Here is a 16,059-nt window from a genome sequence, read left to right as displayed (position 1 = left end):
AGGAGGGAGAAAAGGAGGGGGTGAGGTAGTGAAGGAGGGAGAAAAGGAGGGGGTGGGGTAGTGAAGGAGGGAGAAAGGAAGGGGGTGAGGTAGTGAAGGAGGGAGAAAAGGAGGGGGTGAGGTAGTGAAGGAGGGAGAAAGGGAGGGGGTGAGGTAGTGAAGGAGGGAGAAAGGGAGGGGGTGAGGTAGTGAAGGAGGGAGAAAGGGAGGGGGTGAGGTAGTGAAGGAGGGTAGGAAGGGAGGGGGTGAGGTAGTGAAGGAGGGTAGAAAGGGAGGGGGTGAGGTAGTGAAGGAGGGTAGAAAGGGAGGGGGTGAGGTAGTGAAGGAGGGTAGAAAGGGAGGGGGTGAGGTAGTGAAGGAGGGTAGGAAGGGAGGGGGTGAGGTAGTGAAGGAGGGAGAAAGGGAGGGGGTGGGGTAGTGAAGGAGGGAGAAAGGGAGGTGGTGAGGTAGTGAAGGAGGGAGAAAGGGAGGGGGTGGGGTAGTGAAGGAGGGAGAAAGGGAGGTGGTGAGGTAGTGAAGGAGGGAGAAAAGGAAGGGGGTGAGGTAGTGAAGGAGGGAGAAACGGAGGGGGTGAGGTAGTGAAGGAGGGAGAAAAGGAGGGGGTGAGGTAGTGAAGGAGGGAGAAAGGGAGGGGGTGAGGTAGTGAAGGAGAGAGAAAAGGAGGGGGTGAGGTAGTGAAGGAGGGAGAAAGGAAGGGAGTGAGGTAGTGAAGGAGGGGGTGAGGTAGTGAAGGAGGGAGAAAGGGAGGGGGTGAGGTAGTAAGGGGAGGAAGATGTCAGTGGCCTGGTCATTTCAGAACATCTGGTAAGGGGAACGACAGGTGAAGAGGCGCTCCTTCCACAACATACAGGACGACCTCTATAAGGAACAGAGTGCCATTTCAGACAGAGAGAGAGCTGGATGTGTGTCTCCGTCTCCCACTGCTCACCTTGATCTCAGCCACGCGGGAGGAGAAGAGGGAGCGTGTGATGTCTCTCTCCATCTCCCTCTTGCTCTGCTTGTTCTCCGCCTGCTGCCCCCCCCCTCCGTACACGGCCCCGGCGAAGCCCACCTCCCCCCCGGCCGTCCAGTCCACCAGAGGGTCGTACACAAACGCCTCCAGCAGGGTCAGCAGCGTCTCCCGCCCACGACGCATCATCTGAATCACCTGACCAATCAAAAAGGAGAGGTTAGCATCATCTGGACCACCTGACCAATCAGAAAAGAGAAGATTAGAATATGGTTTGCATGTTTCAGAAACTTAAAACAAAAACAAACAACAAACGTTTCAGGAATGTCTTTAAAAGTGTCAGGAATGTTTTAGAAATGTTTAGAAGTAAACAAGACTAAGTTGTAAGTGAAGTTTGAGGTGATCAACAGCAGACAAAGCCAGGAAGTTTAAATGAGCTTAACGTCACCCAAGGCACCACAGCTGACACAGAAGAGTCTCCTAAATGTTCCACTAGCAAGTACCTGTTCACAGGACAGTCTGAAGACTGTTCCACTAGCTAGTACCTGTTCACAGGACAGTCTGAAGACTGTTCCACTAGCTAGTACCTGTTCACAGGACAGTCTGAAGACTGTTCCACTAGCTAGTACCTGTTCACAGGACAGTCTGAAGACTGTTCCACTAGCTAGTACCTGTTCACAGGACAGTCTGAAGACTGTTCCACTAGCTAGTACCTGTTCACAGGAGAGTGTTCCACTAGCTAGTACCTGTTCACAGGAGAGTGTTCCACTAGCTAGTACCTGTTCACAGGAGAGTGTTCCACTAGCTAGTACCTGTTCACAGGACAGTCTGAAGACTGTTCCACTAGCTAGTACCTGTTCACAGGACAGTCTGAAGACTGTTCCACTAGCTAGTACCTGTTCACAGGACAGTCTCCTAAATGTTCCACTAGCTAGTACCTGTTCACAGGACAGTCTGAAGATGCCCTCCACCCCAGTGACTCCCAGGGCCGTCTCGATGTTGTGGGTCATACGGAACGGCACTTTCTCTGGCACACGCAGGCTCTTCCCTGGAGACCACACACAGAGAGAATCATCATACAGAGAATCACACACACACACACAGAGAATCATCACACACACACAGACAGAGAATCATCACACACACACACACAGAGAATCATCACACATCAGGACAAACAGCAGTGAAATCCACAAAGCAACCTGTATTAACCAGGAGGGTCGCTGCTTGTTCAAACCTCAAAATAGAACTATTTAATTACCTTTCTCGAAGCAGACGTTGTAGTCGATGTGCACCACCTCTCCCGTCGTCATGTCAATCAGCACGTTGTCAAGGTGACGGTCGCCGAGGCCAATGATGTAGCCCACCATAGACATCACAGCAGTGGACCTGGCGTAGGACTGTGGCAGGAGGAAGAAGAGGAGGAGCGTTCATTTACCATTAATTAGCCCCCAGTAAGGTTTAATTTGACGTTTATTGACGTCTCCACTTCCCAAGCATTAGTGCAACATGGCTTCCTTTCCTTCATCTGCACTAGTCAGAGAGCCCTAGCCAGGTGGATCCATAGAGGAAGATAGAGGACATTTTATTTTTACATTTTACCCTACTTTTTCTCCCCAACTTCGTGGTATCCAATTGTTGTTAGTAATTACTATCTTGTCTCATCGCTACAACTCCCGTACGGGCTCGGGAGAGACGAAGGTTGAAAGTCATGCGTCCTCCGATACACAACCAACCAAGCCGCACTGCTTCTTAACACAGCGCGCATCCAACCCGGAAGCCAGCCGCACCAATGTGTCGGAGGAAACACTGTGCACCTGGCGCCCCTGGTTAGCCCGCACTGCGCCCGGCCCGCCACAGGAGTCGCTGGTGCGCGATGAGACAAGGATATCCCTACCGGCCAAGCCCTCCCTAACCCGGACGACGCTGGGCCAATTGTGCGTCGCCCCATGGACCTCCCGGTCGCGGCCATCTGTCGAGAGAGCCTGGGTGCGAAACCAGAGTCTCTGGTGGCACAGCTAGCGCTGCGATGAAGTGCCGTAGACCACTGCGCCACCCGGGAGGCCCGATACAGGTGGATCCATAGAGTAAGATAGAGGGACCTTTTAGTATGGAAATTAACAGATTCACAAAGATGAGTCCTCTATCCAACTCTATGAGTGGATCCTGTATCCAGTCTTAGTTACGCCATGTTTTCAGATCAGTTATTTTCACATCAGTGCAGAGGAAGGAAAGGATACGAGGAAGAAGCAGCCACACAACCTGTGTGACCTCAAACCCTTGACTGACTGACAGTAAACCCTGTTTGACCTTTGACCCCAGCTCAGCTCACCTGTGTGACCCTCCACCACTCGCTAGACGTGGTACAGGAGCACCACAGCTCTTTGGCCAGCAGGTTAGGGGGCGTGGACGCCATCAGCTCCTTAAGCACATCCCTCATCACGCTGAGCGGCCAATCGCGCCGCGAAACATCCAGGCTGAGCCCCACCCCCTTCAGGGCGGGGCCTATCTTGCTGTAGTAGAGCTCACTGGGCCGTGGAACCAGAGGGAGGGGCTGGGGCTGCTGCTGGAACGAATCCTGGGCCTGGGGGAGGAGCGAGAGACAGAAAGTGATGAGAGATGAGTAGAGACAGAGCTCAAGGTCCAACAAAGTGCTTGGCATTGCCATAGTTTCAATGTTGAATGTATTGAGCTCAACACATTCACAGAGCAAGTTCCTACAAAAGATCACACACCACCACCACCACCCCCACAACCATTACCTTCTGAGCCTGCAGCACGGCCTCTCTCTGCTGCCATCGCTTGTAGAGGCCGAAGAGCGGCGTGGCGCCGTCCACCCATTGGATGAGTCCTGAGCGTGTCCCCAGCGGGGTGACGGAGTAGTGGCGGGCGTGGAAGTGGGGGCGCTCCTGCTGGTTCACCTAGAGAAGAACAGAGTTATGCTCTGCAGACAACAGCAGCAGTCGTACGACCACGTGAAACAGCCCGTCTTTCCCAGTAGCAGTTAATATTACTGGAACAAGCCTTCAGGTTTAAATCACCTATTATACTACTTCTATTATTTGTTAAATCTTTTTAAAATCTTTTTTTTAAATGTTTGGTGTATTTTTTCACAGTTGAACTACACAGGGCCCCATACCCTATACTCTGGTGTTGTCTCTGGCTGGATCAGCCTTGTCTTTTAAATGATCGATCAATCAATCAATGATGTTACCTTGGTGAACATGGTGTTGACTACAGAACGTACCTTGGTGAACATGGTGTTGACTACAGAACGTACCTTGGTGAACATGGTGTTGACTACAGGACGTACCTTGGTGAACATGGTGTTGACTACAGAACGTGGTGTTGACTACAGGACGTACCTTGGTGAACATGGTGTTGACTACAGAACGTACCTTGGTGAACATGGTATTGACTACAGAACGTACCTTGGTGAACATGGTGTTGACTACAGAACGTACCTTGGTGAACATGGTGTTGACTACAGAACGTACCTTGGTGAACATGGTGTTGACTACAGAACGTACCTTGGTGAACATGGTGTTGACTACAGAACGTACCTTGGTGAACATGGTGTTGACTACAGAACGTACCTTGGTGAACATGGTGTTGACTACAGAACGTACCTTGGTGAACATGGTGTTGACTACAGAACGTACCTTGGTGAACATGGTGTTGACTACAGAACGTACCTTGGTGAACATGGTATTGACTACAGAACGTACCTTGGTGAACATGGTGTTGACTACAGAACGTACCTTGGTGAACATGGTATTGACTACAGGACGTACCTTGGTGAACATGGTGTTGACTACAGAACGTACCTTGGTGAACATGGTGTTGACTACAGAACGTACCTTGGTGAACATGGTGTTGACTACAGAACATGGTGTTGACTACAGAACGTACCTTGGTGAACATGGTGTTGACTACAGAACGTACCTTGGTGAACATGGTGTTGACTACAGAACGTACCTTGGTGAACATGGTGTTGACTACAGAATGTACCTTGGTGAACATGGTGTTGACTACAGAACATGGTGTTGACTACAGAACGTACCTTGGTGAACATGGTGTTGACTACAGAACGTACCTTGGTGAACATGGTGTTGACTACAGAACGTACCTTGGTGAACATGGTGTTGACTACAGAACGTACCTTGGTGAACATGGTGTTGACTACAGAATGTACCTTGGTGAACATGGTGTTGACTACAGAACGTACCTTGGTGAACATGGTGTTGACTACAGAACGTACCTTGGTGAACATGGTACTGACTACAGAATGTACCTTGGTGAACATGGTACTGACTACAGAACGTACCTTGGTGAACATGGTACTGACTACAGAACGTACCTTGGTGAACATGGTGTTGACTATGGAAAGGAACTGCATGATTCGCTCATCTAGGTGGAGGTCCTCCAGACCTGAGAGGGAGAGAGGAGGAAGGAGGAAGGAGAGAGAGGAGGAAGGAATAGATGAGGGTCAAATCAGAGAGCGAGAGAGAGGAGGAAGGCGGTAGAGTTAGGAGGAGAAAGGAGAGGGAACGAGAGAGAGGAGGAAGGAGGTAGAGTTAGGAGGAGAAAGGAGAGGGAGGGAGAGAGAGGAGGAAGGAGGTAGAGTTAGGAGGAGAAAGGAGAGGGAGGGAGAGAGGAGGAAGGAGGTAGAGTTAGGAGGAGAGAGGGAGGAATAGATGAGGGTCAAATCAGAGAGAGGGAGAGAGAGGAGGAATGAGGTAGAGTTAGGAGGAGAAAGGGAGGAATAGATGAGGGTCAAATCAGAGAGAGGGAGAGAGAGGAGGAATGAGGTAGAGTTAGGAGGAGAGAGGAGAATTAGGTTCAGACTTCTATTCCTGCTGGTCGTCTGCCTGGAGGTTGTTCTGTCTGGAAGAGGTAGGGCTAGTTGCGTTCATCATGTGTGTGTGTGTGTGTGTGTGTGTGTGCGTGTGTGTGGTCTCTACCTTTGAAGAGGTAAGGGTAGTTGTGTCCGTCGGAGCCCAGGAAGTGTAGTTTCTTGGGTTTGGTCTTGGTCGGCAGGATGGTGATGGTGTTGCCAACACTTTGGATGGTCAACGCGTCCGTTGCCGACACCTCGCCCGGCAACGCCATCTCAGTGGTCGCCATGGCAGCCAGGCGGGGGCTGATGTGGTCCAGACGCAGCAGATAGCTGGTCCTCTTCTGAGCCCTCTGCTGGAGACTCAGCATGATCTAGGAGACATTTAACACTTTCATTTAAATCCACTTGAACAGAAAAAAGTACAGTAAACATTTTAAAAAGGTTTCAGATACATTGGACACACTGCTGGGAGGGGGGCCACAGGGGCCCACCCTTAAGACCATCTGATTATAGTCCTATCCCATACAGACACACTGCTGGGAGGGGAGGGGGGCCACAGGGGCCCACCCTGAAGACCATCTGATTATAGTCCTATCCCATACAGACACACTGCTGGGAGGGGAGGGGGGCCACAGGGGCCCACCCTGAAGACCATCTGATTATAGTCCTATCCTATACAGACACACTGCTGGAGGGGGGCCACAGGGGCCCACCCTGAAGGCCACCTGATTATAGTCCTATCCTATACAGACACTGCTGGGAGGGGAGGGGGGCCACAGGGGCCCACCCTGAAGACCATCTGATTATAGTCCTATCCCATACAGACACTGCTGGGAGGGGAGGGGGGCCACAGGGGCCCACCCTGAAGACCATCTGATTATAGTCCTATCCTATACAGACACACTGCTGGGAGGGGAGGGGACCCTAACAATATGGGTAGCGCCATCTGGAAATGCCATAGTAAGACCCTAACAATATGGGTAGCACCATCTGGAAATGCCATAGTAAGACCCTAACAATATGGGTAGCACCATCTGGAAATGCCATAGTAAGACCCTAACAATATGGGTAGCACCATCTGGAAATGCCATAGTAAGACCCTAACAATATGGGTAGCACCATCTGGAAATGCCATAGTGAGACCCTAACAATATGGGAGGCACCATCTGGAAATGCCATAGTGAGACCCTAACAATATGGGAGGCGCCATCAGGAAATGCCATAGTAAGACCCTAACAATATGGGTAGCACCATCTGGAAATGCCATAGTGAGACCCTAACAGTATGGGTAGCGCCATCTGGAAATGCCATAGTAAGACCCTAACAGTATGGGTAGCACTATCTGGAAATGCCATAGTAAGACCCTAACAATATGGGTAGCGCCATCTGGAAATGCCATAGTGAGACCCTAACAATATGGGTAGCACCATCTGGAAATGCCATAGTGAGACCCTAACAATATGGGAGGCGCCATCTGGAAATGCCATAGTAAGACCCTAACAATATGGGTAGCACCATCTGGAAATGCCATAGTGAGACCCTAACAGTATGGGTAGCGCCATCTGGAAATGCCATAGTAAGACCCTAACAGTATGGGTAGCACCATCTGGAAATGCCATAGTAAGACCCTAACAGTATGGGAGGCGCCATCTGGAAATGCCATCTGGAAATGCCATAGTAAGACCCTAACAATATGGGTAGCGCCATCTGGAAATGCCATAGTAAGACCCTAACAATATGGGAGGCACCATCTGGAAATGCCATAGTGAGACCCTAACAATATGGGTAGCACCATCTGGAAATGCCATAGTAAGACCCTAACAATTTGGGTAGCACCATCTGGAAATGCCATAGTAAGACCCTAACAATATGGGTAGCACCATCTGGAAATGCCATAGTAAGACCCTAACAGTATGGGAGGCACCATCTGGAAATGCCATCTGGAAATGCCATAGTAAGACCCTAACAGTATGGGAGGCGCCATCTGGAAATGCCATAGTAAGACCCTAACAGTATGGGTAGCGCCATCTGGAAATGCCATAGTAAGACCCTAACAGTATGGGTAGCGCCATCTGGAAATGCCATAGTAACAACTGACGCCCCTTTCCCAATGCATCATTGGCAGGTTTGAGCAAACAGAGTTTAGGCACGGGGACTGACAGTGGCACCTGGTCCCCACTGGACCTGAAAAGGTTTCTCCCAAGTTGACAGCTCTGTCATTGAGATCAGGACAGTAACATTAGGGGTAAGAAACTGTACACAATGTTTTTATATTGGCAATTATGATATTTACATTTTAAAAGTATTTATTCTGATGGATAAGATGAGGGCGAAATGAACTTTGGTTTTGATAACAAGCTGAGTAGACAGTCAGCCAGAACCAGACACGCTAGCCAGCTGGGTTTCTCTCTCTCGTCTTCATGATGCTAATATTCTCCTTGTCAATATGAGCATCTTATTTTGTACAGTTACCAATTTGAAGACCATTTGTCATTAGCTACAAATCTCAATATCTGCGGTGCTGTTCATTTTAACGTCATCTCCCCGAGTCTACCTTTAACCATTAGTGGAGGACAATGGGAAGCTGATCCAAGATCAGCTTATAGTGGCAACGTCACCCTGCCCCCTCAGGGAACGGGAACGTCACCCTGCCCCCTCAGGGAACGGGAACGTCACCCTGCCCCCTCAGGGAACGGGAACGTCACCCTGCCCCCTCAGGGAACGGGAACGACACCCTGCCCCCTCAGGGAACACAAACGTCACCCTACCCCCTCAGGGAACGGGAACACCCTACCCCCTCAGGGAACACAAACGTCACCCTACCCCCTCAGGGAACGCCCTACACCCTCAGGGAACACCCTACACCCTCAGGGAACACCCTACACCCTCAGGGAACACCCTACACCCTCAGGGAACACCCTACACCCTCAGGGAACGGGAACACCCTACACCCTCAGGGAACGGGAACACCCTACACCCTCAGGGAACGGGAACACAAACACTACCACCCCCCCCCCCGGGTCCTGCTCGTACCTGTTTGAACGGGACCCAGCTGCTGGCAGGGTTGGCCGGGTTGTGAGGGCTCTTCAGTCTCTCCAGGGCCGAGGTGACGGCGTCCCCGTAGGTCTGCTGGAACCAGGTCTCGTGGGGGGTCTCGGCGGGCGTCGTGGTGATGCTCCTCACGTGGTCCAGAGCGAACACCACGGGACGCATCAGGGCGGAGTGCTTCTCACACATGATGGCCACCTTCTCCTCCCTGACAGAGGAGGCACACGGTTCATACATGTTCCTTTGACTGAGGTTAAAACATACATGTTGAGACAGGACAGTGTTGTATAGTTAGTCATCTATGTTCCTTTGACTGAGGTTAAAACATACATGTTGAGACAGGACAGTGTTGTATAGTTAGTCATCTATGTTCCTTTGACTGAGGTTACAACATACATGTTGAGACAGGACAGTGTTGTATAGTTAGTCATCTATGTTCCTTTGACTGAGGTTACAACATACATGTTGAGACAGGACAGTGTTGTATAGTTAGCGAGTGAGAAGTGCAGAGGGTCAGAATGAAACCCAGTACCCGAGACAGGGCCGAGGCTACCCAGTACCCGAGACAGGGCCGAGGCTACCCAGTACCCGAGACAGGGCCGAGGCTACCCAGTACCCGAGACAGGGCCGAGGCTACCCAGTACCCGAGACAGGGCCGAGGCTACCCAGTACCCGAGACAGGGCCGAGGCTACCCAGTACCCGAGACAGGGCCGAGGCTACCCAGTACCCGAGACAGGGACTAACCTCTGGTAGCCTAGGCTACCCAGTACCCGAGACAGGGACTAACCTCTGGTAGCCTAGGCTACCCAGTACCCGAGACAGGGACTAACCTCTGGTAGCCTAGGCTACCCAGTACCCGAGACAGGGACTAGTAGCATGTGCCCTTGTAGCGTGTGCCCTTGTAGCGTGTGCCCTAGTAGCGTGTACCCGCTGTACCCTAGCAGCGTGTACCCTAGTAGCGTGTACCCGCTGTACCCTAGCAGCGTGTACCCTAGTAGCGTGTACCCGCTGTACCCTAGTAGCGTGTACCCTAGTAGCGTGTACCCGCTGTACCCTAGTAGCGTGTACCCTAGCAGCGTGTACCCTAGCAGCGTGTACCCTAGTAGCGTGTACCCTAGTAGCGTGTACCCTAGCAGCGTGTACCCTAGCAGCGTGTACCCTAGCAGCGTGTACCCTAGCAGCGTGTACCCTAGCAGCGTGTACCCTAGTAGCGTGTACCCTAGTAGCGTGTACCCTAGCAGTGTGTGACTCACTTGCGTAGTGTGTTGTTGTTCTGCACTCTCTTGACCTCGTCCTCCAGCTGCTGAATCCTGCGCAGGACGTGCATGTGTTGCTGCTGCAGGACGCCCAGCCACAACTCATCCCACAGCAGAGTCACGCGCCGCAGCTCTCCCACTAGCATCTGCACCTGGGGACCCACGGACAGACACACAGCCCACGGAGATGCATAGTCAGTTCGCAGAGGGAAAGACAAATCATTTAACCCAGTGAATTAACCTTATTGGTGACAATCAGCTTTGAAAACAGCATATTGGACACCACCATAGTGGGGTTGGCTGCAGTAGGGGAAGTGTTTACCTGTAACACCATAGTGGGGTTGGCTGCAGTAGGGGAAGTGTTTACCTGTAACACCATAGTGGGGTTGGCTGCAGTAGGGGAAGTGTTTACCTGTAACACCATAGTGGGGTTGGCTGCAGTAGGGGAAGTGTTTACCTGTAACACCATAGTGGGTTTGGCTGCAGTAGGGGGAAGTGTTTACCTGTAACACCATAGTGGGGTTGGCTGCAGTAGGGGGAAGTGTTTACCTGTAACACCATAGTGGGTTTGGCTGCAGTAGGGGGAAGTGTTTACCTGTAACACCATAGTGGGGTTGGCTGCAGTAGGGGGAAGTGTTTACCTGTAACACCATAATGTGGTTGGCTGCAGTAGGGGGAAGTGTTTACCTGTAACACCATAGTGGGGTTGGCTGCAGACAGCTTGTCCACTATCTTGCTGTAGCAGTCATGCATCATGGCCTGGTCCTGGCTGGAACACAGCGCAGGAAACTCCTCACCCCGCCCATCTTCCTCCTGGGAGGCGGGGTTACTTCCCAGTGTCCCCTCCCCTTCCTCACACAGCCCCTCCCCCTGCATGCTGCCCAGGAAGGTGGGCAGGGCCGACGGGAGCTTGTTTCCTGGGAGACAAAGATGTTATGGCGAGTTGAGACAATTTGGTTTAAATAATGCAAAAACAAAGTGTTGGAGAAGAAAGTAAAAGTGCAATATGTGCCATGTAAGAAAGCTAACGTTTGAGTTCCTTGCTCAGAACATGAGAACATATGAAAGTTGGTGGTTCAATATTCCCAGGTAAGAAGTTTTAGGTTGTAGTTATTATAGGGCTCTCTTCCATTTGTATTTCATATACCTTTGACTATTGGATGTTCTTATAGGCACTATAGTATTGCCAATGTAACAGTATAGCTTCCGTCCCTCTCCTCGCCCCTACCTGGGCTCGAACCAGGAACACATTGACAACAGCCACACTCGAAGCATCGTTACCCATCGCTCCACAAAAGCCGTGGCCCTTGCAGAGCAAGGGGAACAACCACTAAGTCTCAGAGCGAGTGACGTTTGAAACGCTATTAGTCTGCACCCCGCTAACTAGCTAGCCATTTCACATCGGTGACACCAGCCTCATCTCGGGAGTTGATAGGCTTGAAGTCATAAACAGCTCAATGCTTGAAGCACAGCGAAGAGCTGCTGGCAAACGCAGTAAAGTGCTGTTTGAATGAATGCTTACGAGCCTGCTGCTGCCTACCACCGCTCAGTCAGACTGCTCTATCAAATCATAGACTTAATTATAATAAACACAGAAATACGAGCCTTCGGTCATTAATATGGCCGAATCCGGAAACTATCATTTTGAAAACAAGACATTAATTCTTTCAGTGAAATACGGAACCGTTCCTTATTTTATCAAACGGGTGGCACCCTTAAGTCTAAATATTGCTGCTACATTGCACAACCTCCAATGTTATGTCATAATTATGTAAAGTTCTGGCAAATTAATTACGGTCTTTGTTAGGAATAAATGGTCTTCACACAGTTCTCAACGAGCCAGGCGTCCCAAACTGCTGAATATACCCTGGACTCTGTTGCACAGAACGCAAGAGAAGTGACAATTTATCTAGTTAATATTGCCTGCTAACGTTAATTTATTTTAACTAAAAATGCAGGTTTAAAAAATATATACTTGTGTGTATTGATTTTAAGAAAGGCATTGATGTTTATCGTTAGGTACATTGATGTTTATCGTTAGGTACATTGATGTTTATCGTTAGGGACATTGATGTTTAGGGACATTAGTGTTTATCGTTAGGGACATTGATGTTTATCGTTAGGGACATTGATGTTTATCGTTAGGGACATTGATGTTTATCGTTAGGGACATTGATGTTTATCGTTAGGGACATTGATGTTTATCGTTAGGGACATTGATGTTTATCGTTAGGGACATTGATGTTTATCGTTAGGGACATTGATGTTTATCGTTAGGGACATTGATGTTTAGGGACATTGATGTTTATCGTTAGGGACATTAGTGTTTATCGTTAGGGACATTGATGTTTATCGTTAGGGACATTGATGTTTATCGTTAGGGACATTGATGTTTAGGGACATTGATGTGTATCGTTAGGGACATTGATGTTTATCGTTAGGGACATTGATGTTTATCGTTAGGGACATTGATGTTTATCGTTAGGGACATTGATGTTTATCGTTAGGGACATTGATGTTTATCGTTAGGGACATTGATGTTTATCGTTAGGGACATTGATGTTTATCGTTAGGGACATTGATGTTTATCGTTAGGGACATTGATGTTTATCGTTAGGGACATTGATGTTTATCGTTAGGGACATTGGTGTTTATCGTTAGGCACATTGATGTTTAGGTACATTGATGTTTATGGTTAGGGACATTGATGTTTATCGTTAGGGACATTGGTGTTTATCGTTAGGCACATTGATGTTTAGGTACATTGATGTTTATGGTTAGGGACATTGATGTTTATCGTTAGGGACATTGATGTTTATCGTTAGGCACATTGATGTTTAGGTACATTGAGGTTTATCGTTAGGTACATTGAGGTTTATCGTTAGGCACATTGATGTTTATAGTTAGGTACATTGATGTTTATAGTTAGGTACATTGATGTTTATCGTTAGGCACATTGATGTTTAGGGACATTGATGTTTAGGGACATTGATGTTTAGGGACATTGATGTTTAGGGACATTGATGTTTATCGTTAGGGACATTGATGTTTATCGTTAGGGACATTGATGTTTATCGTTAGGGACATTGATGTTTATCGTTAGGGACATTGATGTTTATCGTTAGGGGCATTGGTGTTTATCGTTAGGGACATTGGTGTTTATCGTTAGGGACATTGGTGTTTATCGTTAGGGACATTGATGTTTATGGTTAGGTACATTGATGTTTATCGTTAGGCACATTGATGTTTAGGGACATTGATGTTTAGGGACATTGATGTTTAGGGACATTGATGTTTATCGTTAGGGACATTGATGTTTATCGTTAGGGACATTGATGTTTAGGGACATTGATGTTTATCGTTAGGGACATTGATGTTTATGGTTAGGTACATTGATGTTTATCGTTAGGGACATTGATGTTTATCGTTAGGGACATTGATGTTTAGGTACATTGATGTTTATCGTTAGGGACATTGAGGTTTATCGTTAGGGACATTGATGTTTAGGTACATTGATGTTTATCGTTAGGGACATTGATGTTTAGGTACATTGATGTTTATCGTTAGGGACATTGATGTTTATCGTTAGGTACATTGATGTTTATAGTTAGGGACATTGGTGTTTATCGTTAGGGACATTGATGTTTATCGTTAGGGACATTGATGTTTATCGTTAGGGACATTGATGTTTATCGTTAGGGACATTGAGGTTTATCGTTAGGGACATTGAGGTTTATCGTTAGGGACATTGATGTTTATCGTTAGGGACATTGAGGTTTATCGTTAGGGACATTGAGGTTAATTGTTAGGGACATTGATGTTTAGGTACATTGATGTTTATCGTTAGGGACATTGAGGTTTATCGTTAGGGACATTGATGTTTAGGTACATTGATGTTTATCGTTAGGGACATTGAGGTTTATCGTTAGGGACATTAATGTTTATCGTTAGGGACATTGATGTTTAGGTACATTGATGTTTATCGTTAGGGACATTGATGTTTATCGTTAGGGACATTGATGTTTAGGGACATTGATGTTTATCGTTAGGGACATTGATGTTTAGGTACATTGATGTTTATCGTTAGGGACATTGGTGTTTATCGTTAGGCACATTGATGTTTAGGTACATTGATGTTTATGGTTAGGGACATTGATGTTTATCGTTAGGGACATTGATGTTTATCGTTAGGGACATTGATGTTTATCGTTAGGGACATTGATGTTTAGGGACATTGATGTGTATCGTTAGGGACATTGATGTTTATCGTTAGGGACATTGATGTTTATCGTTAGGGACATTGATGTTTATCGTTAGGGACATTGATGTTTATCGTTAGGGACATTGATGTTTATCGTTAGGGACATTGATGTTTATCGTTAGGGACATTGATGTTTATCGTTAGGGACATTGATGTTTATCGTTAGGGACATTGGTGTTTATCGTTAGGGACATTGGTGTTTATCGTTAGGCACATTGATGTTTAGGTACATTGATGTTTATGGTTAGGGACATTGATGTTTATCGTTAGGGACATTGATGTTTATCGTTAGGGACATTGGTGTTTATCGTTAGGCACATTGATGTTTAGGTACATTGATGTTTATGGTTAGGGACATTGATGTTTATCGTTAGGGACATTGATGTTTATCGTTAGGGACATTGATGTTTATCGTTAGGTACATTGATGTTTATAGTTAGGTACATTGATGTTTATCGTTAGGCACATTGATGTTTAGGGACATTGATGTTTAGGGACATTGATGTTTAGGGACATTGATGTTTAGGGACATTGATGTTTAGGGACATTGATGTTTAGGGACATTGATGTTTATCGTTAGGGACATTGATGTTTATCGTTAGGGACATTGATGTTTATCGTTAGGGACATTGATGTTTATCGTTAGGGACATTGATGTTTAGGTACATTGATGTTTATCGTTAGGGACATTGAGGTTTATCGTTAGGGACATTGATGTTTAGGTACATTGATGTTTATCGTTAGGGACATTGATGTTTATCGTTAGGTACATTGATGTTTATCGTTAGGGACATTGATGTTTATCGTTAGGGACATTGAGGTTTATCGTTAGGGACATTGATGTTTAGGTACATTGATGTTTATCGTTAGGTACATTGATGTTTATCGTTAGGGACATTGAGGTTTATCGTTATGGACATTGAGGTTTATCGTTAGGGACATTGAGGTTAATTGTTAGGGACATTGATGTTTAGGTACATTGATGTTTATCGTTAGGGACATTGAGGTTTATCGTTAGGGACATTGATGTTTAGGTACATTGATGTTTATCGTTAGGGACATTGAGGTTTATCGTTAGGGACATTGATGTTTAGGGACATTGATGTTTATCGTTAGGGACATTGATGTTTAGGTACATTGATGTTTATCGTTAGGGACATTGGTGTTTATCGTTAGGCACATTGATGTTTAGGTACATTGATGTTTATGGTTAGGGACATTGATGCTTATCGTTAGGGACATTGATGTTTATCGTTAGGGACATTGATGTTTATCGTTAGGGACATTGATGTTTAGGGACATTGATGTGTATCGTTAGGGACATTGATGTGTATCGTTAGGGACATTGATGTTTATCGTTAGGGACATTGATGTTTATCGTTAGGGACATTGATGTTTATCGTTAGGGACATTGATGTTTATCGTTAGGGACATTGATGTTTATCGTTAGGGACATTGATGTTTATCGTTAGGGACATTGATGTTTATCGTTAGGGACATTGATGTTTATCGTTAGGGACATTGATGTTTATCGTTAGGGACATTGGTGTTTATCGTTAGGGACATTGGTGTTTATCGTTAGGCACATTGATGTTTAGGTACATTGATGTTTATGGTTAGGGACATTGATGTTTATCGTTAGGGACATTGATGTTTATCGTTAGGGACATTGATGTTTAGGTACATTGATGTTTATGGTTAGGG

The 16,059-nt window shown here is 47.1% G+C and overlaps 2 protein-coding genes across 2 annotated transcripts in view; one reads left to right on the top strand and one right to left on the bottom strand.

Moving 5' to 3' along the window:
• LOC139421666 (myosin-11-like) overlaps positions 1–16,059 on the top strand; it is a 195,888-nt gene that overhangs the window by 86,618 nt on the left and 93,211 nt on the right. The window lies entirely within an intron of this gene.
• Positions 1–16,059, bottom strand: part of LOC139421789 (serine/threonine-protein kinase SMG1-like) — a 109,298-nt gene that overhangs the window by 24,955 nt on the left and 68,284 nt on the right. Inside the window, exons 37-46 of the mRNA XM_071172909.1 lie at positions 10,782–11,011; positions 10,092–10,246; positions 8,823–9,045; positions 5,914–6,160; positions 5,310–5,380; positions 3,712–3,870; positions 3,282–3,533; positions 2,211–2,349; positions 1,888–1,997; positions 929–1,147 (exon numbers count right to left, since the gene is read on the bottom strand). Coding sequence (XP_071029010.1) covers positions 929–1,147; positions 1,888–1,997; positions 2,211–2,349; positions 3,282–3,533; positions 3,712–3,870; positions 5,310–5,380; positions 5,914–6,160; positions 8,823–9,045; positions 10,092–10,246; positions 10,782–11,011 — 1,805 coding nt within the window. The remainder of the gene's footprint in view (positions 1–928; positions 1,148–1,887; positions 1,998–2,210; positions 2,350–3,281; positions 3,534–3,711; positions 3,871–5,309; positions 5,381–5,913; positions 6,161–8,822; positions 9,046–10,091; positions 10,247–10,781; positions 11,012–16,059) is intronic.

Source organism: Oncorhynchus clarkii, chromosome 12 (assembly GCF_045791955.1).
Source record: "Oncorhynchus clarkii lewisi isolate Uvic-CL-2024 chromosome 12, UVic_Ocla_1.0, whole genome shotgun sequence".
NCBI lineage: Eukaryota > Metazoa > Chordata > Actinopteri > Salmoniformes > Salmonidae > Oncorhynchus > Oncorhynchus clarkii.
The sequence above is the reverse complement of the archived record's forward strand: the minus strand, read 5'-3'. Positions and strand labels throughout refer to the sequence as shown.